Source organism: Lonchura striata, chromosome 7 (genome assembly GCF_050655825.1).
Source record: "Lonchura striata isolate lonStrDom1 chromosome 7, ASM5065582v1, whole genome shotgun sequence".
Lineage (NCBI taxonomy): Eukaryota > Metazoa > Chordata > Aves > Passeriformes > Estrildidae > Lonchura > Lonchura striata.
The window spans coordinates 18468301-18495432 of record NC_140709.1 but is presented as its reverse complement, the minus strand read 5'-3'; the positions used below and the strand labels follow the sequence as shown (position 1 = coordinate 18495432).

At 35.4% G+C, this 27132-nt stretch overlaps 1 protein-coding gene across 7 annotated transcripts in view; it reads right to left on the bottom strand.

Moving 5' to 3' along the window:
• SCN2A (sodium voltage-gated channel alpha subunit 2) overlaps positions 1–27132 on the bottom strand; it is a 75634-nt gene that overhangs the window by 23876 nt on the left and 24626 nt on the right. For 3 of the 7 annotated variants that reach the window (XM_077785014.2, XM_085585071.1, XM_077785015.2), the window contains exons 4-17: positions 25023–25113; positions 23236–23364; positions 22467–22558; positions 21306–21578; positions 17502–17565; positions 16795–16936; positions 15824–16030; positions 14113–14403; positions 10615–10995; positions 9522–9654; positions 7573–7811; positions 6544–6717; positions 4484–4840; positions 2569–3048 (exon numbers count right to left, since the gene is read on the bottom strand). In XM_077785014.2, the coding sequence (XP_077641140.1) occupies positions 2569–3048; positions 4484–4840; positions 6544–6717; positions 7573–7811; positions 9522–9654; positions 10615–10995; positions 14113–14403; positions 15824–16030; positions 16795–16936; positions 17502–17565; positions 21306–21578; positions 22467–22558; positions 23236–23364; positions 25023–25113 (3053 nt within the window). Of the gene's footprint in view, positions 1–2568; positions 3049–4483; positions 4841–6543; positions 6718–7572; positions 7812–9521; positions 9655–10614; positions 10996–14112; positions 14404–15823; positions 16031–16794; positions 16937–17501; positions 17566–21305; positions 21579–22466; positions 22559–22654; positions 22747–23235; positions 23365–25022; positions 25114–27132 lie in introns of those variants that run through there. The other 4 variants (XM_021528587.3, XM_077785016.2, XM_077785018.2 and 1 more) reach the window with 4 other exon arrangements.

Below are 27132 nucleotides of genomic sequence, written 5' to 3'. Positions count from 1 at the left end.
CACAGTGTTTTTATAATTAAATTTATTTTAGGTTTCAGTAACTTTCTAAAAAATTCCTTGTTAATTCACACCTAGTAAGCATGTACAACATTACATGTATTGTTTCTACAAATCTAGTTAACATTTCTATCAAACTACTAGAAAGATACATGTGCTATAATAAAGAATTCACCAAATATTAACATGCTTAATTAAAAATTGCTAAGAAACAATAATTATTTTGTTGGAATTCAGTTTATTACCCTATACAACAGTGAAGACATGTAATTGGTTGTAGACACAGAAGCAAGCAGAAGCACACAGACACACACTCATCAGCATCTGGCTATCTTGTGCAGTGTCCTCACAACACCTGGATGCCTCAGCTGCCTTTCATCTGCAAATCTGCTCATTTAACACAGTTTGATGGCAGTTCCTGACTTAGATTTTTTCATTTGTGGTGTAAGCAATGAAATTACTAGCAGATCAGCTTGGCTACAGCAGCGTCATATAAACAGGAAAACATGAGAGGCCAGAAGTGCAAGGCACATTATGGCATGGCAAAAAAGAGGAAACCTTATTAAAAAAGCCATTTGTAGTCAATTTTTTAATGCCTTCTTTTCCTATGGATCATTTTCATTAAAAGAGTGTTGGTCATCTGACTAACAAGTCAACAATCCACTATATCAAAAAAAACATGGTGATTAAGAGTATCTAGTGAAGAGTAGGAATTAAGATCAAGATTTTAATGCTTTTGTGTCATGCCTCTGTGACTCAAATCTACTTGAACTTTAGGCACTTTCATAAGAAATATGTCCACAATCTTTGCTTACTGCTCTCTTGAAAATCCCTAAAACTGATAAATATTCTCTTCAATTTTTCACCTTCAGCATCTGCATTAGTAAGAAATTTTGGCCCCAAATATGCTCAGCAGAGTTTCAGATTTGGTCCGTCAAAACTGCTTGGCACTAGCTCATCCCTGACTTAATATGCATTTCTTTGTCTAATCACCTATCACTTGCAGTTCCTGAAGCACAACAGCATTAAGTGCCTCCAAGAATGCAATGAATACACTGTTTTCTTTCAAATATGGTAGGTGGTGTAGAAAGCCTCTTTTTTATGGTGGAAGCTCGATGACTGGAGTTCATGCCTCAAATGTGGGATAATCTACTTCAAAACTTTTCCTATAGGAAGTCAATATTTCTGTCATCTTGTACAATAACCCATGGGAAGAAAAGAAAGATTTGGCTAATGAAAAACAGTCAGCAGTCACATCTTCCAGCTATACAGTGAAGTAAGAGATGCACCATTGTCATACTCAGCCCTGGTAACCACCAACACAGAGGTTTGTATAAAGCTCACCCTCCACCTCTCCTACTGACACAGTGCTCTTGTGCAATGAAGAACAGAACAACTGAAAGTTAAACTTCAACTGATTTGTTCTACACCCAAGTACTGGGTTTGAAGAGTAAGATAAATATTAATACAATCAATCTGAAAAAAAATAGTATAATATAGACATTTGTGATAAGAAACAAGAAAATATGACTAAATGTGTAATGCAGTTGGTACAAAAAGGGATCTCAGGCAGAAAATTACTAGAATCTTACCCACAGTTATATTCTTAGATTAAAGTAAGAGAAAACCACTAATGAAAGCCTTTATGTTAGTTTATGTCTACCCCACAGCATGCAATACTATTCAAAAATACCCATGCTAATGCTGAATGAACTAGCATCAGTACTAAGCACTGCACAGACTTACTTGGCTTGAGCTGATGTGCCTCCACCACTTTGAGTTGTGCAGGACAAAGCAGTGGGTTAATAATACACACACAGTAATAATGCCTTGGCATCCACTATAACTCTCAGTGCTAGACTGGATTTATCCACTTGGCACCACCTTGTGCCAGAAAGAGGTATGTTTTATTAGTCACAGTAGGTAACAGATTCAAATATCTTATGGCTTTGAAAATAACAATGAGTAGTGAAATGATAGGATCTTATACTAAGATATTAAGCTTTGTACCTTATTTACCATAAGGCCATTACTTCACTTCAGTCATTCTGCTACCATCAGATTAATTATTAGTGATTTATTTGACATTGTTTAGTGATGCTAGTCCAGTATTCAAATGTACCTATCTATGATGTATATGGATGCATTTTCACTATATAAAAAAGGTTAAAAACATCAGAATGAACTGTTAAAAAAGCAGATTAAAAAATAAACTACTCTAATGAAATAAGCATGGAGAAAGTTGCACTAGCCATACAGACTTTGTATGACTTCAGGTATCCGGTTCTATCAAACTGGTTCCTTTGCTTGTTAAGGATTTAACAAACTAAAATAGAAAAAAAATTAATTTTCTAAAAACTTTTATTACATATCTTGATTATTACCGTAAATGCAATGTTGTATCACCATCATTCAAAACTCACAACCTTACATCAATTTACCTTAGATAACATTACGAGTTTGTACATGCTATTGTAAAAGAATTAAAGGAAGATTTTACTTCAACAATAGTAACCTCAGTAAAAAAAAAAGAAAAGCATTAGAGTATTTTAAAATTAGAAATAGTCTTACCTCTTTGCTTTCTTCCAGGTCTGATTCACTGCTGAACTCCTCTGTGTTTAAATTTTCAAAATCTGATTCTCCAACAGCAATGGGCACTGTCACGGTGAGACTTGGGTTGTTTATGAATGACATGTAATCACTTTCATCAACAACATATTTTTCCACACTGCTGCCTATGCCACTGGTAGTTCCATTCCCATCTTTGAGATAGGCAAGGTTTTTACCTATGTCTACTATTGTATGGTTGGAAATACAGCTGTCTTTTTTATTGTTTAGGTCTTCAAGAGGTTTGATTTCATCTAAAACTTTCTGTTTTCTAACAAAAGCTTTTTGGATGAATTCACGCACTTTTCTCTTCACATAATCTATGCCTTTCTGAATCCTTGCCACAGCAATCTGGAGATTGTTCATTTCATTATCATCGTCGGTAGCAGCAAGGTTGTCTGAACTAAATGAGCTCAGCAGCAAGGCCAGAAATAGGTTGAGTACCTAAAATAACATAAGGAAAAAATTACTCTTAAGTCATAAAAGATACGTCATTAAGAGATTTTCAATATGAGATCATTTTTATTTCACATGTAATACTTTATTTCTATGCACCTTCCTGCTATTCTTTTCAGTTCATATTTCCTGCCCCCAACATTTTATTATCTTGCCAAAAGCACTTTTAGCTGGTTTAACTTCACTAATATAGGTGAAAATCTGAGCTGTTCCTTTACTGTCTCCTCCACAATCTGCAGTAATGCAAAACTACTCCTCAAAACGGAGAAAGACAAACAAGGCAGAATACAACATAATGCAGTGATTTATGCAAGCTACGTCCACTGTAGTGTTCATAGGCCAGGGGAATATAGGCAAATACCAGTCTTCTACAGCTCACCAGACCATAGCTCTAATACCTCTAATTCAAAATATAGTAAAATACTGTATTTGGCCAGTATATATGAGTCTATCTTGGTCCTGGGCAGGAACACTAGCTAAGAGATAGAGTCCACAGATGTGGTACACCTCAATTTCAAGAGTGACTTAGTAGTGATGACTGTGGATAAGCATATTTATAAAATTTGTGGATCATACCAAAAAGATAAAGGATGCCAGCACTCAAGGAGAAATAACTACAAATAAACATAATCATGGTTTATGGCAAATTGGTGAACTGATTCAATATCAATATGTTGTTTAATTCTGAAGTACTGTTGTGGAAAGGATTGTTAAGAAAACTGAAAAGTATATATACAGAAAGTGTGAAAACTGGCAAGGTGGAGGTACTGCAGAAAGGGGTATAGAGACTGCGTCAGGAAAGCACCACTGGTACAGAAATTTCATGTGTTATGTAGAGATGTGCTACAAGGAATGCCGAGTATAAGAAATGAAAGTATCGTTATTCAGTACTTGTGTCTTTATTCAAAATGTTGCTTGGGAGGAATTCAGAAGCCAGTAGCAAAAGGGATAAGCCATTTACAAATCATCACTTATGAGAAAAAAAATTCCAAGAGTTAGGCTTGTTTTGTTTCCCAGAGAAATTACTGAAAGCAGATGTGACAGTAAGCTTTTAAGTATTATAAATGTTTTAAGTATTATAAATGTTGTCATAAACAGTTTTCCACCAATATTGAGACAATTTAGTTTACTTGGCTGTAAAAGGTGATTTACATTAGATATTTTTCTAAAAGGCACTCTTAACCATAAACATAATTCAGCACTGATATTCCTAAAGAGATTATAAATTTACTGAGATTTAAAAGAAAAACAGGCAAACCTTTTTCATAGATAATCAAGTTATATTTGAACCTTGTGTACAGAAAGGGCAAGTGAACTACATGTTTTCCTGAAGTCCTTCTCTAGTCATAATTTCAGATTTCTAAATAATGAAAATCAGGAGATATGTCCTAAGAGTTTTAAAAAATCCCCACTGATTACATACCACTAGGTTTCCAATCACCATGACCATCATGAAGACTGTAAGGCACATGGTTTGGCCTGCAACCTCCATGCAGTCCCACATGGTTTCTATCCATTCTCCACACAGCACTCGGAATACAATCAGGAAAGAGTGGAAAAAGTCATGCATGTGCCAGCGTGGAAGTTCACAGTCACTGGAGATCTTGCAGACACATTCCTTGTAGCTCTTCCCGAAGAGCTGCATCCCAACCACAGCAAAAATGAACACAATGATGGCCAGCACCAGGGTCAGATTCCCCAGAGCTCCCACTGAGTTGCCAATAATCTTAATCAGCATATTTAGGGTTGGCCAAGATTTTGCCAATTTGAAAACTCGAAGCTGCAAAACAGAAGAATGGTATATGGTTCTTTGTTATCTAATTGTAATGTAATTACTGCTATACATTTTATATTTCAGTTACTGTGTGTCTACATCGTGTCTCTTGTAATCTTTAGAAGTTCAAATTACAAAATTTCTGTTTCCAGTTCTTTGTACAATACTACATATCAGCAGTGTTAAGTCCTGACTCAAGTGAAAAGAAATCAAAAATAACATCTGTAAGCTCATTTCAATTACATCGAAATTATCACAAATACTCCTATTCAGACTTTTACTCTTCTGCTGAATTTAGGTATTTATAGAGAAGTTTTACTTGTTTAAGAAGTTGAACAAAACTGTCTTTCTCCTGTAAACTCTGAGAAAATATTACTAAAAATAAATGAGCACATAGAAAATGTGATCAGTTTAACAGGATCATAAGTGTATAGTCACTTCCAGATTCTTTAATCTTAACAGACAGTGAGATGGTGTAAATGGTTTTCCTAAAAAGAGAAACAAATTAGAGTTGCTAATCACAGACATAAAAGTGACTTTCAAGTATCTTTAACAATATATTTTCTGTCTTTTAAAATAAATGTAATGTGTCTTAAAAAGCTTGTCATACAACATTCTGTAAAACAAGGGAAAGTATTATATTAATAAGTACAACTTGAAACAGACAAAAATGAAATTATTGGAAAGATACAGCAATTGTTCAGACAACTGAAAAAATACAAAAATAAATTAATATAAAACTAAATATTATTCATGTGATGATTTTGTTTCACAAAGTAAACACGTAAATGTCAAGTCAAAACCAGAATCTACTAGAGAGAGAAGTCAATCCAGACAGATTTTAGACTTCAGGCAAAGTCTGTACTATAATGCTATGCAGATAACCAGAAAAAAAATTATTTTAAACCCCTTATTTTTTAAAGGGGATGTATTTAACTTTCATTTCAAGTTGAATATTTTTTTTTAATTTAAGGCAGAAGTTGAGCTTGATGACCAGGAACTCTAGCTTCATGTCTCTCACTGTGTAGGTCTTTTCAGAAGAGTGTTTGGACACTGAATTGCATGCTAGCCTAGTCTGCAGGAAGAACAACATATTTTAAGTTCCAGTTCATGAAAGAGATACCTAATAACAGACAGAGACACTGTAGTGACTTCTGAACAGAAAATCTGTCAGCAGATAGACCCTTGCAGAGGATGGTACAGAAAGGGCTGGTAGGGATGAAAGCCCCTGGACAATGAAATCTTAACACTACTCTCTTTTAAAACTAACCAATAAAGGCAATTGGTAATGGAAGTCTATAAGGTAAAACTGTCAATAAATTTTATTAATTAACTCATTATATACCAAGCAATTCACTAATCTTCAGTCACAGGTAGTGTAGGCCCTGTAGCTCTTGCTTTTTTTTACTCCCTCATCTAGGGAGAAGACTAAGAAATAATTGTATTAGAAAAGTTAATCCTTTAAGCAAGAATAGAATTGGTGTTGACAATATCTTGAAGGAGAAATAGACATTACTATGATAATATGCAAAACAAATTTGACATAATATATACATGCCATCTAGTGAGTATACAATTTAGTATTTTGGAAGTTCTGAAAGATCTTCTGTCCCAGCCAAATATTTAATTTGGAAATGAAAAATGCACACTATATATATGTACAAATACAAAAATGTAATCTAGAAAAATATTTTAAATAGTATATTTACCAATCGGAACGATCGAAGAACAGATAATCCTTCTACATTTGCAAGGCCAAGTTCCATTAAACTAAGACTCACAATAAAACCATCAAAAATATTCCAGCCCTCTTGGAAATAATAATAAGGATCCATGGCAATTATCTTGAGAAACATTTCTGCTGTGAAAATTCCAGTAAACACCTGCAAGGAAAATACAGTTTCTTACTCCAGTTTAGGAAGAAAATATTTTAAAAATAAAACTAATCGTATCAACATGTGCTAAGTTATATTTTCACCAAGAAATTAATGGTAAATATGAATATCTTCTCTGTATTTCCAAACACTGGGGTTAGGAATAAAATTAATATTTGAAGCTTACATATGCATCACAGAGTTTGGGTTCCAAAGAAAAAGAATGGGAAAATGCTGTTTTAATCTAGCCTGCTAATATGAATGCCAATACACAGAATATAATCTGATTTTAATAGTAATTTTTATCTACTGAGAGCTCATTTTTGCCCTTAGACCACATTTTGACTTCTAGGAATAAAGACAATTGTTCCTATCATAAACTTATTTTATTAAGAAAAAAAAATGCAGAAAGTTGAGCAGAACCGTTCTTCTTCAGGATGACCTGTGGAAAACATTGTCATTCCATTTCATAATTTCCTTACATCTGTCATACTTACTGGGTCCTTCCCCTCTAAAACTCCTTGAACACCCAGATCCTTAGAAGGTGCTAGTGAGGAGCAGAATGGGTGTGGGAACGAAACTGAAAATTCTCATGATTTGTAACTATTCATAAAAAAAATAATCCTTTAATGAGCTTCAATGACAGAAGATGAAGATTTTAAAAACCAAAGCGCATATATTAACTCAGTAGATCTTTAGTCTGTAAAGTAAGAGTGGTGAAATTCACAAATGTCAACAACTTAAATTTAAGTTCAACAATCCCAAACCTCTAGTCAACTTTTTACTTTACATGAATGCGCATAAGTCACCAAAGAATTGAAGAAAAATGCATTTTACAAACATGGCACATCATTAAAGACTTACAAGGTTTCCTACTGAAAGCACACCACTAAACTGTTCTGTCATTGGGTAGTGTTCCATGGCCATGAACAGGGTGTTCAGGACAATGCAGATGGTAATGGCCAGATCAACAAATGGGTCCATCACAATTAAATTTACAATATGTTTGACTTTCAGCCAGGGAGTACAGCAGTCCCAAATCAAGCAAGTGTTAGCAAATTTATACCAGCATGGCGGACATTTCTGTCTGGATTCTTCCAGTTCTAGAGAGAAAAATGAAAATAACATTTTAAACATATGTCTCTGCTCCAGAATTGCCTAGATATTTTGATATTTCCTTGAAGCCTAAATGCTGTTTTCCAAGGTACTGTTGACAAACTGTATTGATATCTTGAAACTAACACTGCTTTCAGTTAAAAGAAATTAAAATTTTAAATAATCTATTAAAAAAAAAAAAACAACCAAACCCCCCTCCCCCAAAACAACTATACTAAAGATTCAGTAGATAAAAGAACCATTCACAAGCTAATACTACATAGAATGCTAAAGAGAAATTTGTCTTAGAAACCTGTCATACGGCTGGATGATGAGGGGATTGAAAGCAGCCCAGTAGACAAACACTTGGGGCTATTGGTGGCTGAAAAATTTTGTGTGAGCCAGCAATGTTAGTCAAGCCCTGAGAGCCAATATCCTCCTGGGCAGCATCAAAAGCCACATGGCCACAGGGCTGAGGGAAGGGGTTTTCCTCTGCCTGCTGGGGAGTTCAGCTCTAGGGGTCTCAGCAGAACAGCAGGTTCAGAGGAGGCCACAGAGACATTTAGGGGCCAGAGCACATGGCCTGTGAAGACAGGCTGAGAGACCTGAGGTTACTTATCTAGAGAAGAGAGGCTCCAAGGAGACCTTACTGCAGCCTTCCAGTACTTATAAGGGGCCTGCAGTAAAGATGGAGAGGGAGCCTTTTTCTGGGAGTTGAGTGAGAGGATGAGGGTGTAGTTTTGAACAGAAAGAAGGTAGGTTTGGATTAGGTAGTAGGCAAAAATTCTTTACTGTGAGAGTGGTGAGGCCGTGGCACAGGTTGCCCAGGGAACCCGGGCCCTGTCCCTGGATGTGTTCAAGGCCAGGTTGGATGGGGCTTGGAGCAATCTGCTCTGGTGAAAGGTGTTCCTGTCCATGGCAGGGGGGGTTGGAACTCTAGATGATCGTTAAAGTCCCATTTTTAACGATTTTAAAATCATTAATTTTAAAATAACCTCATGAAAGATAAGCATTTAGAACAAGCCTGAAGTCAGACAAGTATTTAGGCAGCATTATGGTCCACATGCGCACAGCTGCTCTTTATTCCCTTCCAATTTTCTATTTTGGGCATAGTCATTTAAGCCTCAACATAATGCTTCAACCTTTCTTACAAATAATTGCTTAATTCCATGATTCAAAGTAATTGTATTTAGCCTTACAGAAAGAAGAACATGATCCCTCCTTTGTGAAACAGCAAGTCTATTGAATTGGTAGAAGGGGATTGCGCTACTGCAAGAAACATAGCCATTTCAATAACCTAAAAAGAGCTCACCCCCAAAACACAGCTTCACTATAGAAAGACTACATTGAATAATTGGTTTTGCTTGCATTTAAATTGGAAACTTGCTGCTTCTACCTCAAACTTATCAGTATGTTGCAAACTTGGACTCTTTTTCCAAATTTGTCAGTCCCAAACTAAAAATAAACAAACAAACAAAACAAACCCCACCAAAACAACAACGAAAAAACCACCAAAAAAGCCAAAAAAGCAAAAAAAAAAAAACCACCAAAAATGCAAACCATCAAAAAATCCCCCCCCTAACTCTATATAGAAATCTCTTGTCTGTATCCTCTAGGCTGAAATAGCTGCCTTTAAACATCACTACCACTTAATGCATTGCACATTTAATAGCACTTTTAAGGCATTGTCATACCAAAAAGAAATCTTTGTTACATACCTTCCATTGTGTTTGTAAGCATGCTGGCTATACTCATTGCTCTTTGCCTTGCACTTGGATCTGTTAGGTAGTCCATAGGAACATGGTAAGAACTAGAGTGTCTCTTTCTTAAGTCAGTTTCTGTAGTAGTGCCCTGAAAATAAAGCACTGATGAAATAGCTAATTGACTGTACATTTAATAACACTGTAAGTTACTGTAGCTCTCCTGCTGTCCCACACCATGCTCCAGTTCTATTGAGGCTTCACAACAGACTAAGGTATGCCTGACTCTGCATAGAACAAATACACAAACACTGCAGCACATCGCTCTTGTGGCTTAAGAATATGTTTTTAAGTATTTTGCTGAAACAGGGCTGAGATATTGAAGCAGATTTCAGACTAAAAAGTAATTCACAGTGCTTGTCAATGAGCTCTGCTGTAAATATATTTCTATTTAGGCAGTGAAGTCTTTTTCTCAACATGAAAATGCACAGCCCACACAGCTAGCAGTAAAGGAACTAAGCATAAATGCATTTTCTTAAGATATTCCTTAATTTAGAATAAACTATGAATTTCCTAGCACATTTTTCAGACAAATGAAAAAATATTTAGTAATGTTGACACAAAAAAACCCATAGAAAAATTAGCTATATTACAGGAACACTATCATAACCCTTGTAAGTTGTACTACCAGGATAACATCAAAAGTTTCATGTATGGACAGCAGGAAGCTAAATGCTAATTTAATATATTCCATTAAGTAAATGTAATTTTTTTCCATTTTGATATCTTTTCTTATATACAAGCAGAGAATCATCCAGTTAAGTCTAAGCATAAAGAATCAATAGGTATAAGACTGCACAAACTAAATTCATTCAATGGTTGACTATGCTATTCTCTTAATTCCCAGTCGATTCACATGCATTTTCACATATTTAATTAATGAGGGCTGGGCAACTTCAATTTCTCCTTTATCTTATAGCTGAAAAACATGAGAGGAGCATTCATAGCTTAGCCAGAAAGGCCATCATTGCCATGTGACTACATTTGTGGAAACAGTGACTGATCATACAGGGAGAGAACATCATGCCTGAGCTATTGCAGACTTCCTTACATTGCTAGCAGTGGCTGCTTTATCAATCATCACCTCTGGCAGAAGCTGTCCTGTAGGTGATGTCAAAGCTGGCGGCCCACCAACCAAGGAAACCACTCCATTGCAGTCCACAGTGCTGTGCATCTTCCCGTTTGCTGGAAGTGCAGGTAATGTTCTGGATGACCTACTGGCCTGGCTAATGTTACTGTTGCGCCGTTCTGCATGTCTATGAGGAACAAAGAGAGAATCTCTTCTGCTCTCATTGTCTTCAAAAGTGCTGTGCTCATCATCAGCAAAGTCATTTTCTGATCCTACATCCTTTGCTCGACCTCTGAAGCTGAAAAGACTTGTTCTGCTGTTGCGCCTTGGGGAAAACAGGGAGCCACGAATGCTCAGCAAAGACTGCAGGTAAATAAAAACAATTATTATCAGATGAAAATCCTTTAAAATACAACATTTTCATACAGAGGCAAAACCCACGATGTCTTAAAGGGTAAGGTCATCTACAAAGAAATGAACTGATACAGTCCCCCCTAAAACACTCCCATTTTGGGTAGTAAACAAAGAGCACATAAGTGACAGACAAAGACTAGCTATTTTACTGCTTTGGATATATGAAATCAATCCACTTAATTAGAGTAAAAGAAACTGCTTGACAGAATTGTTTCCTCTGCTATTCTGCCTATGTTATCACCAACTGTTCATAAACTGAATAAGTATATCTAGACACTCTTTACCCCACACTGGCATGACAGGCTGAGTAAATAAAATTTTAGGCAAATTTTCTGTGACCCAGTCTTCACACAGAAGTAGCTCCCAAATACTGTCTGGTTTAAAAAAATGTGCATATATTTTCAGATATTAGTCAAATAGACCATATTAGGTTTCTTATTTCTTTTTTAAAGTGTTAGCTATCCTGAATATGCAATGATTTGCCTGTAATTTGTATAAATAGGTTTGCTAATCCTCATCAGTTTACTCATTGGAGTAAGTGTTCTGCTATTGGAGGATCTCCAGTATTAGAGTCAAAATAATGCTCTAATCTTACAACTAATTATATATGTTCTTAATTTTAATGCATATCAGTAATTGCCTTGACTTGATTGGTAAGTATTAGCACCTGATTTCACCCAAGACCTCTGTGAACAGCAGAGATGATACATAACAAAGCAGTGTCTTTGTTTCTCTTCTGCAACTTATCTTTGTGTACCTGAGCCCCATTGTACCAGGGACTGCAAAATGCAGAACAAAAAGGCACTCTGCAAAGAACTTATCATTTAAATGCAACACAACAGATGGATACAAAAAGAAAGGGCATACACAGAGGCAAAATTGATGAGTATGATAAACAGTCATCTTAGCTCACCTGAAGTCACTTCCCTGTCAAGCTTTCTGTAGGCAGCATGGTAAAAGAGAGTTTTAAAGAGGGATTTGAGGAAAGCAATGAAGTGTTCTGTGAAAACTCATGGGAGCTTCTTCCAAGCATGAAAGGCAGCATACCAGAAAGACCTCAAAGAAACTAGTTTGGAAATTTAACAGGAGGTAATGATGCTGCTTTGGGTCAGTCAAAGCTGGGACTTGTTTACTGTAAGTAGACAAGGTGGGTTGAGAGGAACTTTAGGTACAGTATGTTTTATGATAGTAAAAAAAAATTCTTTAGGTAAATATGTTTACTAGCAGATTAGAGAAAAGCAATGGGATAGGTTAGTGCTCTTTGCAACAACATTCTTGATGAATACAGGAGTAAAGAGGTCCAAGTTAAAAATGATTCACAGTTGTGGGTCCAGAATAGAGTTAAAAAAAAAAAAAAAAAAAAAAAAAAAAAAAAAAAAAGAGAGAGAGAAAAGGGATCTAGTAAAAGGCCTTGTGGAAATCCCTTGGAAAATTGTCAAAGGGGTAAAAGGATCTCCTAAAGCACAACTAAACCAGGAGAATTGAGAGGAGACAAAGTTATGAATGTCAGGAAGAATAAGATTTCAAGAGGAATAAAATGGTCATTTACATTGAAGGAAAATGAAATGCCAAGGAAAAAATCAAACATTACAAATAAGCCTGAGTTTTCTCAGGAAAATGGTATTAAAAACTGGTGAGTGGAACTTCTGTTAAGTGGTTAGAATCCAGAGTGAAAAGAAACTAGGGTTGGAAAATCAGAGGGGAGGTGATTTCTAGACTGTCATAGTCAAACAACTGTAAATGAACTAGGAGATGAAAATGCTGGAAGAACAAGTTGTATGAGGAATGCTTAATTTCTTACAAGATGGATGAATTGAGCTGCAGTTGAATAAGGTTGCAGTTTGAATGAAGATATAGGCAAGAATATGCACCTAGGGGATCAGATGGATCTTCAACATGAAGTCAATTGACATGTGTGAAAATTTGTATAAGGAACAGAATGAATCATGTACTAAATTCAGCAATGAAGCCTCACAGAGATTAGTTAGACAGTTAACAACATAAAACAGTGGCAGACCAAGGAGATGGGGTGGGGGAAAGGATGCATTACTACTGAGAAAGGAAATACATTAGGAAGTGAGTGGAAGGAGTGGCAGAAATAGAAAGCCAGAAACGTTAGATTCCCACCACAGTCTGATCTAAGGACAGTCCTTAGTAAGAAAATATTGGATGAAGAGGTCTGAGCTTCTTTGAGAATGGGAGGCTGGAGAAAACAATACATGAAGAGAGTATGAACACTCATGATCCATTAAGGGATGAAAAAGGCTTTCCAGAGACAGAAATAGAAGAGGATTAAAAAGGCAGGAATGAGTTTAGTAATAATGACTAAAAAGAGGGAGAAAGCAAGTCATAAAGACCAGGGAAAATTAAGAAAATTAAGATAAAAGGAAGAAGCATATTGAGGCACAAAAAGGGGCAGAAAAGGAGAGAATGTATGCAAGATCTGGATTTGCAGTGCTAAGGGGAGAGTGAGAAGTGGGCAAATGAAGAGGAGCTTTGAAAACTGTAGGAGATAACATTACAAAACTATCAAATGAAATAAATGTCTGGATGGGAGATGCAGATGGCACTCTGAGTCACTGGTGTTTCAATGTAAAAGAACACATGCAAAGACACATTGCCACACACATTTCCACCTTCTTTAAGATAACACAATTAATGGTCTTACATCAATTAATTTCTCAATTTTCACATGAGCATTAATGTAATTTCTGTTGAGCTTTCTGCATCCCAAATTTTAGTACTCTACTCATTTGAAACATTACATTTTGTATGTATGCACCATGTTTTGAAGCTACTCATCATGGTGAATACACCCAACTTGGTGTAAGAAGCTTGAAATACAGCTCAAATTAATTAATATATGTAATTTTGATTTTTCACACAGGAATTCACAGTAAAACCAAAATCTCTCAAATTCTTACAGTTTTTATTCAGTTAGTCTTTGATTTAGGATATTACTGAATCTGTGGTATCTTGCAAGAATTAACCAAACTGCTATACAGGGCTTTCTTTATATGATGAATAGACAAAAAAGGTGTTTAAAAGGTAATAATACTATGGTACCTGGTGTGGGGAAGAGAATCTCTTTTCATATGTCAGTCTATTCCCCTCAATGGAAAATCGGAAACCTTTCTTTTTGATGCTGTCCTCTGATTCAGATTTGTGAAATTCTTCCCCATCCTTCTCCTCGCCTTCAGACTGTTCTTTTTGCTTTTTTTTCTTTCTTCTATTCCTTCTCTCTTTAGCACTCTTTGAGCTCAGTTTTGATGCCTCAGAAGAACTTTCGGAGAATCCACCTATTCCACCTACTCCACTATAATCTCTTGAGTCAGCTGCCGCAGCTGCCGCCGCCGCCTATACATACAAGCACATGTGCAATTTACAGCATTTATACAAATACACACCCCACTCACTATTTCAAATTTATTGCCACTCTTAAAGAAATTATTATTTTAATATAAAAGCAATGTTTCTATTTCACCAAACCCAGCATATCATAAGTGTAATTTGTGAAATACCACAGGAGCCATAATTTGCCATTGCTCCGTAAACCAGGAGCAAGAGTAACCCAAGGGAAAACTGTGCTGTCATAAAACCAAGTTAAAAACCATCTGTTTCAGATTGAAGCAATATGTTGCAATGAATTTTTCATCTGAAATAGTATGTAAAAATAAAGAATCAAGGCTCAAACAAGTGGTAAAATCCCTGTTAACAGGAAGCAACACTTTGTTAAAACATTTTGATGGGATTTGAATACTCCTAGTCTAGTAAAAATCTTGTGTAATGTTGATATCTCAGTTTTGAAAATAATAATCAGAGATTTGTGTTAAACTACACACTATTATATACTTGTTGCTGTTTGATTTTTAAAACATGTGGAGCATCTTGTTAACATTTATTTACAAGCTGTGGTATAAAACAACCAAAAAAATTCTCAGAATTCCCCCCAGCAGATGGCAATTGACCAATAAACCAAAAAACCCTGACTGCTGACTGCATATGCTTATATGGAAGACATAGTTCAACTTCTGCTCTATGAGGTCACATGCCAAGCAGGTATTATAAATTTTTCTATTAAAGATGTGAGAGCCTTCAAAAAATGAAAAGTAATTTCAAAGCAGAACATAATAATTTCATTTGTACCACAGAAGCACTTTCTTCAGTTTCTCCACTTTTCCCAACTCTCTTTAAAACTGGAAAGCTATGGCTTTCTGCCATGAGAGATATTCAGGGAGTAGAAAAAGCTAAATATTGCTGAAGCACCATCACCTACAATAGTTTTACTTCTGTTACTTTATAAGCACAATTACTCTTTGGATTTTTTTTTTCCACATGGCCACCTCCATTTTAGACAATCACAGAATGGTTGAGGTTACAAGGGAACCTCTGGAGGTCATCATGTCCACCTCTCCAGGAGACAGGGTCACCCTAAAGCAGGCTGCCCAAGTATCACATCCAGATGGCTTTTGGTTATCTCCACAAGCACTCTGGGCAACTTGTTCAAGTGCTCCGGTAAAAAGTTGATTTCGATCTCCAATTTGAAAATCCAATGCTTTAGCTTTTTGGTTATTATATTTGTCACAAAATTAACAGGTTCATTCAAACCAGCAGAAACAGTGCAATGGAAAACATTAGAGATTGTTTACAATTAAGGAATTATGAGGCAAAGTAATATATTGTTAGGAGTAGGGGAGTAAAATTTTTCTCATATGTGGACACAAAGCACCTGTTCATGGTCATGAATGGAAGAAGAAATTTTACTTTACAGGGATACCTGAGCTTCTTCCTGTTGTTTTTTCAGTTGTTCCAGCATTTGCTGAAATTCTGCCTCTTTCTGCTCAGCTTCTTCCATTGTTGCTTGATTCTGTTCTTCATAGGCCATGGCGACCACAGCCAGGATCAAGTTTATCAGGTAGAAAGAACCCAGGAAAATGACCAAAACAAAAAATATCATGTATGTCTTCCCAGCAGCACGCAGAGTCTGGAGAAAAAGAGATAATACACTTTTAAAACTGACTTTAAATACTGTTGCATAATAAGTTAGCCTCTGTGTTATAATTTAGAAACATAAGATTGATTTATGTTAGCAGATTATTTAGTTACTTTTTCCTTATAGAAATAATATTATATCTTGAATACATATGAAAATGTTTTGTGTCTACTACTGTCAAGGAATATCCAGTTCTGAATAGTTCAGAACTTATACCAATAAGAATCTACATTACAGCCTTTAAATTTAACAGTAGGTGGGGCCACTGATCAGCATCTTACCTTCCTGTCTCATCAGTCCCAAACTACACTGCCACAAAAACAGTGCATTATACAAAATGCTACTGTGGAGAAAATTACAGCCCTTCAGGTAAGGATATGTGTAGTTCAGGGACAAGGTGTAACCTTTTCAAACAAAACATATTTTTACTAGACTGCAAATCTATTAAACATAGCATCTTTTTACAGCATGTTTTACTTTAAAAATTTAAATTAATTTATTCATTTAGGTAAAAAAACAATAATGCTTAACCATCTTCATAAAATAACAGCTATTCCTTGGAATGTATTTAGGAAGCACATGGGAACCTAAATAATGAATAAGGGCCTTATTGTGTTAGACAAAAATTTACATATATGAAACTAAAGACAGTTTCCATTCCAAAGGCCTTAGGGACAAGTGAATGAAAATAACTATGCAAATACTGTGTAGCAATGGTATTGGTGATGGTGCTGTTTATTTTAATAAGTCCTCACCAGCTGGTAAAGATTCTCCCAAAAGTCCTGAGTCATCAATCGAAACAGTGACAAGAATGCCCAACTGAATGTATCAAAACTTGTGTAGCCATAGTTGGGGTTTCTACCAGCTTTCACACATATATATCCTTCTGGACATTGACTACAAAAGAAGAGGAAATGCTATTTTTAACAACTACTCTACATTACGATATGCTGCAGTAAAACAAAGTTGTTCAGGAGTACCAGTTGCTAATGAAATTATGAACAAGTAAAATGTTATTTTACATACCTAAGATAAAAATATATAGTTTATTATTTTTCACTTTTAAATTCTACTTCCTAATATTTCAATCCTTTAATAATATAATAGTATTCAACCCTTCCCCACAATTTGTCATAACACATCCCCATCAGGACAAGAGAAGAACACCAAGTAGTATGGCTGATAAACAGTTGTTAGCAAGCTGGCAGCAACAATTATGCACAGATCATTCATGTGTGATTACCTTGACAAAAGTAGCCTAAGAGGCTGAAGGAAGTGCCTGTGTAAATTCAAATCACAGAGATGGCTGTATTTGGCTGTATTTAGGTATAGCTTCAAATGCAAAACATTGATAATTTGCAACTCTACAGTACACTGATATTAAAGTTGACTATCTGAGCTATTCTAAAAAGCTAATTATTTTTCTTTGATGCATAATGAAAAATGATGATCATTTTCTTACCCTGCATCTGAGCTATTGCCACACAGCAGAGCATCATTTTGTCCTTCCAAGAAGTAGAAATGACCTGTTAAAAAAAAAATCAAAAAGGTTATGAGAAAGATAATACTTCTGCCTAATGAAAACTGAACAATTATATAGACTTTTACACTTGAAAGGAACTAGCAGAGCTAACAAATTGTTCAACTGCAATATATAGTGGTTAGGAATGAGAAAAGCACAGAAAGTATTGTTTTGACAGGAAAATTACTTTCTACATAATCTTCAAATTAGCCTTTAGAAAATAAAAAGTTAGTTATGCAGTTAATTCTTAGCAACATAACCAAATTATAAGATACAAGGGGTGGAATATCAAATTGTGTATGTGAGCAAATAAAAAAAAATACCAGGAAAATGAGGTAAAGGATGAGAGCAATTATGTGCCTTCATTAGTGCATTTTGATATGTAACAGTTAGTACTATTCATTTATAATTCTCAATTAAATATTATTTTATCCAAGTATTCCTTCAAAAAAAAGTGAAATATTAGGGATGAGATTTTTTCCCTGTACTCAGCACTGGTGAGGCCACACCTCGAGTGCTGTGTCCAGTTCTGGGCCCCTCAGTTCAGAAAGGACATTGAGGCGCTGGAGCAGGTCCAGAGAGGGGCAGCGAAGCTGGTGAGGGGAGTGGAGAGCGAGTCCTGTGAGGAGCAGCTGAGGGAGCTGGGGGTGTTTAGCTTGGAGAAGAGGAGGCTCAGGGAGACCTTATCAGTCTCTACAACTCACTGGAAGGAGGGTGTAGCCAGGTGGGGGTCAGCCTCTTCTCCCAGGCACACAGTGACAAGATGAGGGGGCACAACCTTAAGCTGAGCCAGTGAAGGTTTAGGTTGGATCTAAGGAACAATTTCTCCACAGAAAGGCTGGCTGGGCATTGGAATGGGCTGCCCAGGGAGGTGCTGGAGTCACCATCCCTGGAGGTGTTAAAGGAAAGACTGGATGTGGCACTCAGTGCCATGGTCTAGTTGACCATGGTGGTGTTAGTTCATAGATTAGGCTAGATGATCTCAAAGGTCTTTTCCAACCCCATTGATTCTGTGATAACACAACATGTTCAAGAAATTTCTAACTCGATCTTGATTTGAGCGGCTGGGGGAGAAACCACGCATTTATTGTATTTTACACAAAACGAATACACAAAATTCTGTAGCAGGTGAATGTACTTAAACATTTAGGCTAACTATTAAGATGAGGTAAAATATAATTTAAAGAAACAGAAAGCCTAAGAGCCCCCAACATACTCTTCTATTTTTTTTTTTTTTTGTTCTTTGCAGCAGAAAAGGAAACATATTTTGCCATCAATTTCTAGTTTGCGATTCTTAGGGTAAAATGGGAATCTCTAATGGAGATTTTTGGGTCAGGTGGCACATTAAGCTAAAGTTGCCAGAACAAGGTATGTTCTGGCTGTTCTCAGGAAGCAGATGGTTCTGTGAGATTCACTGCCAGCTGGCGTGGACTAGCTTAGCTGGCATGAACTAACTGAGAGCTAATGCTAAACAGACAAGCAGGGAATTGCAACCAGCTCCTACTGACTGCTTCTACTCTGTCACCACCAGTATATGATAGAGGCAGCATAAAATCTGCTTATTTTAAAGAGAGAGAGAAATTATGTCCATAATTTATATATCTGTAATTCTAGTCTCAGATATTATATAAGAAATCAATGCATTTTCAGACATTCTGGTGATCACCAAGTCAGAGCCCATGAGACCTCTCACCCCTACTTAAAAACAAGTTTAAAGATGCAGACAGGGTCCAAGCAGAACTTGCAAATCCCTCTGTGGGACTAATTCACATTCTTATGTGGCACAGCTCCACTTTCAGTCCACTACTTTGGAAAACAAACAAGATTTTTTAAAATACAAAAATAATAATGATAAAGTAATACAACCAGTAAATATGAGTTTGTAGAAAATATGCCATATAAAAAAATATTTCTGTCTCCTGCCAAATTAATAACAGAACAGTCATGGGTACAAATCCTACATGATACTTGCAGATACAAATACAGGAAATATGTCCTGGCTGGAAATACCACAAAACACTTGAAAGAAGTTCTTAGAGAGCAGTTGCCAGTGATGCAATGTCAATTCATAAGGACCCCACTCTGAAGATCTCTCAGGTATCTGTGCTACATATAGTTTTCTAACAAGTTTCATTATCAATTCAAGACATGAAACAACAGAAGAAACATGCATCAAGTATTCTGCAGACATAAGGCTAGGAGAAAAGGTATTTGAAATTTAGAATGACCTTTACAAATTGACAAGTTTGTCCAAAAGCAATTGGATTTATTCCAATAGAGACAAGTAGAAAATGCTACATTGGCAAGGCAAAATCAAATACATAAATACAAAATATCAGGAGGTGGCTGCAGCTGCCACTGTACAAAAAGATGCAATAACTGCCACAAATACAAACTGACTGTGAACCAACAATACAGTGCTGACATAAAAATGACTTAATTTTGAAGTGTGCTAGTAGGAATGTTGCATACATGGCATGAGGTAAAGATGCAAATTAGAAGTAATTGCTAGAGAAGTTAGCACTCAATTTAAGGATCTCATTAAAAAAAACCATGCATACAAAAAATGTAACAAAAAAAAAAGAGGTGAAATAAAAACAAGAAGAAAAAAAAAGCCAGAGTAATTGGAAAGATTGAAAAAGTAAACAAATGAAAATAGGTATAAAAAATGCAAAGAGGAAAATAGGATTGATTTGCTTAGGAAAGACCAGAAATGCAGAGGATAAGAGTTTTTAAACTGGATAAAGACTAATATAAAGTAGTCTATGATTATCTTAGTCCACAGCAGATGCAGTAATATATTCAATCATAAATTGGGAAAATGTAGGCCAGATATTTAAGAAAAAACCCTTTCTATTTGTGTGACATCGTACCAGGAACAACTAAAGGGGAATGGAATGGAATCTGTTCTTCAGATGGCTTTAAGAACAGGTTATCATCCAAAATTTCTGCATGGCATTTGTATATTTCAAGCATGCTGAGATGATAAGTATATTAAAAGATTATAAGGCAATGAGACCTGGATCCAAAAGCATTTAGTTCTTTAACTGAAGTTTCCTAACTTTCATTGATATAGTCAGCAGTTAAAATATACATACAGACTTTATTAAAAAACACTTAGACATAATTATGAATACATTAAATATAACAAATACACTAAAATAAATAGAAGGGGCTGAACAGATAAATGGGAGAGATTAACAATACTGTTATGAAAGACAGAATAGCAATCAACTGTAGATATGTTCAGAGTTATTCTATCTGAATTTTTAAACAAGTTTTGTTAACACAGTACTACCATTAACTACCTAAAATGGTGGAAATAGTGTATTATGAGGTACAAAAGAGAAAAAAGTGCTCATTTCTTGATTTTCCAAAGATAAGAAACAAATTAAAAGACAGAAATATGGAATCTAGTTCTTATTTTGCAAGAAAAGCTTGGGGTAAATCACTAGCATTCACTTAAAGGCATGTCTGTGCTGTGCAAGGGTGCCTGGGGCAAAACCACTCACCCAGCACCAGAAGGAAGAAGGAACGTAGCCACATTTACCTGCTCTGGCAGGATTCTTGGGCTAGCTGATATTCAGATGTGGGCTTATGAGAAAATTTACTAGAAAATAGTGCTTTTATGTTTCTTGGCCATATTACACACTTTTAAAGGCAAGGGAAAGATATTGATGTTCTCAAATCTGTTTAAATCAATATCAGAAAATCAATGCAGTAGATAATATAATTAACCCTTACTTTTGTCTTCGATGTATTCATCCCAGTTAAATGTTGTCATTGTTGCATTAATAAATGTACCATTTTCACCTATGGAACTATTAAAGATGGAAATAACAGTTGTTTCAAAAGTAGAATTGTCTGGAGGCCACTGCAGGCATTTATTCCTCAGGTTGCCCATGAACAGCTGCAGCCCTATCAGTGCAAATACACTCAGACAAAACACAGTCAGGATCATCACATCCGAGAGCTTCTTCACAGACTGAATCAGGGCTCCTACAATAGTCTTCAGGCCTGCAAAGAGAGTAGATTTTTATTATTATGTTAAATAGATACTAAACACACACACAAAATCATGTGACTTATTTCCTGATAAAGATTTCATGCAAAAAGACTAGTAATTTGTGACACAATAATTTTAAAGAAAAGCCTTATTATTTGGAAATATTAAGGAGAATATGTAAGTTTATACTTATTTTATAGTGTAAAAAATACCAAACACATTGTTTTTGGCAAAACAAGTGATTTTATTATTCATGCTATAGCTCAACCCTACATAAATAGCAGTTCACTTTTGCTGATGCTTCTTGCCCAAACCTTTCTTCTATGAACTTTTGCAATGTATTCTATATTAAAGTAACCCCATTGTAAAGACATTATATGTGCACATTTAAATTATATCATCATAATCTTGTTACGATATATGAGGGGTGATGGTTTGGAGAAGAAAGACATCTTTAGAACGATACCCCATGCATGGCCCATGCTATCCTTTAGAGTTTGGTTTTGTTTTTTTTTTTTTTTGACATAACTTAAAACTGAATTAAGTTGCTGTATCAAGTGCCTTCAATAAATGAGAAAATTTGCATCAGTATGAAAGCTTAGAATTAACTTATATTTAAAACATGTAAAGGAAAGCTTGATGTCATAAGATGCAAATCACATAGGCTGTTTACTGCAAGTATCTCATGCAAAAATTTGTTAAACTCAAAGGCTGATTTTTTTTTTTTTAGTAGAAAACACAACTAATACAAGCATGAATCAATTTAAATAAATTACATGTCTTGATTCCTGCTTTTTTGGTTTGTCGACAATGTGTAGCAAACAAGGCTTATGCTTTGAAAATGTGAGTACAGCCTTTGTAGAACAAAAGTCAGCCTCGGTGTTTAACCTCGCTCTCACCTGGAATGACTGATATTGTTTTCAAAGCTCGGAGAACTCTGAATGTTCTCAACGCTGAGACATTGCCCAGGTCCACAAACTCTGTCACATATCTGTAATAGGGGAGTTCACACACAAACACAATGACAGCACACAAATAACAGTTGGAGATACGAGGGGCCTAACACCTGACACCAACTACTTCTTACCTGGAATTACAGAAATAGTTTTCAAAGCTCTCAATACTCTGAAAGTTCGAAGAGCTGAAACATTGCCTAGGTTTACAAATTCTGTTACATACCTGTAGGATTAAATCACAGTTACTCAGAATTGAGGCAGATTTTATTCTATTTGCTTGGGTCTTTGAGCAAGACCTTTTCACCGTTCACTGTATTTTGCCTGTGTTATAAATATACTTCTGGCCATAAAATTAAATTAAGTTTTATCATAATAAACCACATTGACTTGATGTTTGAAAATTAATCTGGTCAGCTATTAGCAGGAAGTCAAAAGGATTCCTTTAATTCTGGTATGCAGAAAGGAGACAGGATATGAACAGTTCAGGGTGATGGCATTCACAATCCTAATGGGCTGGCACACCATGCTGGCCTCCGCAGCACATGCTTGGCTAGAAATACTAAAATGTGTAAAAGAGTAGAAGAAACATATTGAAACTGCAGGAAGTCCAGGCTCCAAATATTCTGGCTGACAAGATATGAGGCAATTTTTAGTCACTAATCCCATGCTACCAGGAAGAATTTTTATAAAAAAAAATAAGTAGAAGACTTACGCAAATGTAATGACAGTGAAATCTAGCCAATTCCATGGGTCACGGAGAAACGTAAAATCTTCTAAACAGAAGCCCCTTGCAAGAATTTTAATAAGTGATTCAAAGGTATAAATTCCAGTGAATGTGTATCTGAGGAAAATATGCAAGACAGAGTTTATAGATCATGTTATTTTTGCAGTTTATGCTCTCTAGTTGTTTTATTCTCATTTTCTTTAAGTGGCATAAGAAATAATGGCAGTTAAAACCAACTTTAACATCTGCATAATTTATACCATAAGGAATGAGGAATGAAATTAGGATTAAAAGACTGATAACCCACATCTTAAATTCAATTTCTACATTCTCTGCAATAAGACAGATGCAAAAATCCCAGTTACTTCATTGGTGCATGTTTATGACAAGTCTGAGTCCATGTTATAACAAAACATTCAGATGTATTATGTTAGGATCTTAGAATTTACTTTCAGGCTAAAAATTCCTTTCTTCCATGTTATTTTTATGCTGAAATGTTGCTTAGTCCCAAGAGTTGGCAAGTGCCAACTCTCATTAGTCTTCATTGCTCTCTAACCATGTTATGGAGTAGGTATATCCAGTAGTTCACCTACAGCAAGACAGATGTAGTACAGGAATCAAACAAGTGCAAGAACAATCAAAGTTATTTAAGAATGCCAATAAAATTCAGATACTCATTTTGACTTAAAAATGTAGTTGAAATGTAAATTGAAAAGATATTTAATTCTGGCATTCTGAGTAATTTCAGTCTTCTGTGTTCAAGTGATGTCATCCTGAAATTTAGTTTAATTTATATCTTTAATGAAAAGGAATTAAAATTAAACTGCTCAAAAAGCTTACTCTGAGCTAATCTGAAAACAGTTTTCCAATATAAAAATCTTCCACTCAATTACTAAAAAATTTATTTCCTGCAGAACTTTATTCCACAGATGAGGACATCCATTGTAACTCTAAATGGTACAATATACAGACATGAAGAAATATTCAAGCAATGAATCTTCATCAGAAATATTTACTGCATGCTAGATATCCTGAATACATAGAGGCTTAGACTGAACTCAAAATGAGAATGTCTTCATTGACCTTAATAGCTCTATGATTTCACTTTTGATTTCTGAAGATTAATCAGGTACGGATCAGCCGAAGCAGTAAGGAATGAATAAGCAGCAGAAAGGAAGAGCCAAGAACAGAGTTTCACACTGTGGTCTGCAGCTTTGGAACTGCCATTGTGTATCAGCACCTCGCAGCTGACATCGTACTGGACCAATTAGTCAAGCAGTCATCATATTGCACCAATGATTAGCTAACCATTTCAATATTTTTTAAATAACTTATTTTGCACACAGCTTTTCCACTGTTAGATTGGTTTTGGTAAGAGAAAGCTGCACTGTGATCAACACAGCCATCCATAAGATGATTCCTTTATCTGTAATGGTTATTGCAACAGAAATGAAAGACAGCATTTCCCTGCATTCTTGCACAGACGTGACATTGAACACAGTAAAAAACATTTATAATCCACTTTTTCTGTATCATCATAAGAATAGTTTTTCTTACATTTTCCATCTAGTACTGCAAACAGGAAGAACATTAAAGAACTTGTCATGACACAATTATCTGTATTTAATGCTACAGCAAAGGAAATAGCATCAGAATAGCTGTTGATAGGATGGCCCAACAAGGTAGCTGCTGCCAGTGGAAGCCATCCTAATATAATTTACAGTAGTTTATTTCTGATTATTGGATATCATTCAGAGAAAATCCATTTAACTTACTCTACATTCTTTGTCCAGTCTGGAGGGTTACTCATGGTCATAAATACGCAGTTGGTCAAAATAGTGCACATGATAAGCATGCTGAATAATGTAAGCTAAGAGTTAAGGAATGTAAGCCAGAAAATTTCATAAAAAGAGTATCAAATAACACACTGCTTTAGAGATTTTCACTATCAGGAGTTATCTATCCCTCTACTGTTTTTTAATAGCCAAGGAAAAGCCTTGTAAAGATTTCATTCACTGTTTTATAGCTACAAGAGAACAGTCATACCTAAAAATTTGAAAATTTGTAAGGTATTTTAAAAACCACCTGAACTCTAAAACATTTTTTTCTTGTTGAAAAAAAATGTCAACCTTTGAAGTATCAGCTTCTAATTTCATGGAACAACAAAAAAAGTATTTCTTTTAGATGATCTAGAAAAATCTGATCTGCTTCATGCATGCAAAACAATAAAAAATACATTTTCTTCACTTTAATATTTTATGATAAAATTAGCCATTTATCAACATTTTTCCTTGTCACTATAATACACTGAAAGGTAGCTGCCACATAGTAGGACAGAACATGGGGAAATCTTAGCAAGAAAAGTATTTTATTGCTGTTTGTTTTATATATGACTTTTGTAATATAAATGCCATTGGGATGGGCCATGTGATTCTCAAAAAAATAAATCCACAAACAAGTCCAATTCCAGACTGCAATTAGATTCTAATCTGGAATTCCAGACTAGAACTCCAGAACAAGTCCAAGTCATAAATGATTTAATATATTTGAACAGAACCACTCTAAATTCACAAGCTTTTGTTCTCAGAACTGCGGACATTCTTCTAAGATCCAAAGAAAATACAACCACCAAAATGAAAACCATGCAGATGAACCATGAAATGCCCACATGATGGCACCAATATCTAAAGCTACAGAGGGGACAAAGCTCGAGTTTGAGAACAGCTGCAGGTTCATGTGGTGTTCCTAAATAGAAATCCAAATACAATGGGGTGAGAAGTACTGTGAGGTTCCCCTCAAAAACTTTTCTTTGCATGTCTACTCTAATAAAAATCCTTCAAGTGATAATGATACCTCTACCTTCTGAGCTGTCAAAAACTGTGGCATTACATTCAACAATTCTCTGGGTTTTCTGTTCAACGAATATATTTAAAATCCTTTACTGAGAACCTAGCTTTTCTTTATGTAATTCACATATGAACAGAGCAAAAGAGAAATAAATATATTTTTTAACATTAAAACCCCATGCTACAAGTGTTTCACCACCCTGTACTTTACATAGGCTTTCAAAATCCTTTTTGATGAAATGTCCACTTAGAGTTGCAAATCCTCACTACACTTTTATTAGTGGAAAAATAACTATAAATATACCTTACCATAAATTTAAACAACTTGTTTTAGCACTCTGACTTTGGTGACTAGCTCTTCACCACCACCTCAGTCCCACAATCTTATATTATTCCCCATAACTCAATATAATAATGCTTCAGAATATGGGAAAGAGTGTCATATAATTGAAAAATAATTATTTGTAGTGGCACCTGTAGCAAGAAAATTGACAACAGGCTATGTAGTATCATCATTGTTTTGGAAGTAATTTGTAGGCTAGCCATTGATAACAATGTCTAACACATACCAACCACTGTAATTATCAGTCTTCCAATATACCAAGACTGAAAAAAGTCCTTTCAAGATTTAACCTACATAATTCTTAGGAACCCTACATGCAATGCTAATGCAAAGCTACCTTCAGTGTGCTTATGTTAGACTACTGTAAATACAATTGTGCAAAGATTTGTATTTTTTCCTTATTAAGTAAGCTGGCATTCTCAAGTCAATGACTTCATTGCTCATATTGGTATTTGGGATCAGACCAGTGGGATGCCTACTATAGTCTGCTATTAAAACATTGAAAAAGACAAAATAATAGTTAAGTAATTATAATAATTTAGCTTTTCAAATCTCTACCTGCAATGTGGAAATCTCATTACCTTCTTGAAGACTGAAATTAAAACATCAATAGGCTTACAAGTGTATAATGTAATAATGATCAAGAAATAGACAGGTGGGATACATACAAGACTAAGCATATATAACAAAACAAGA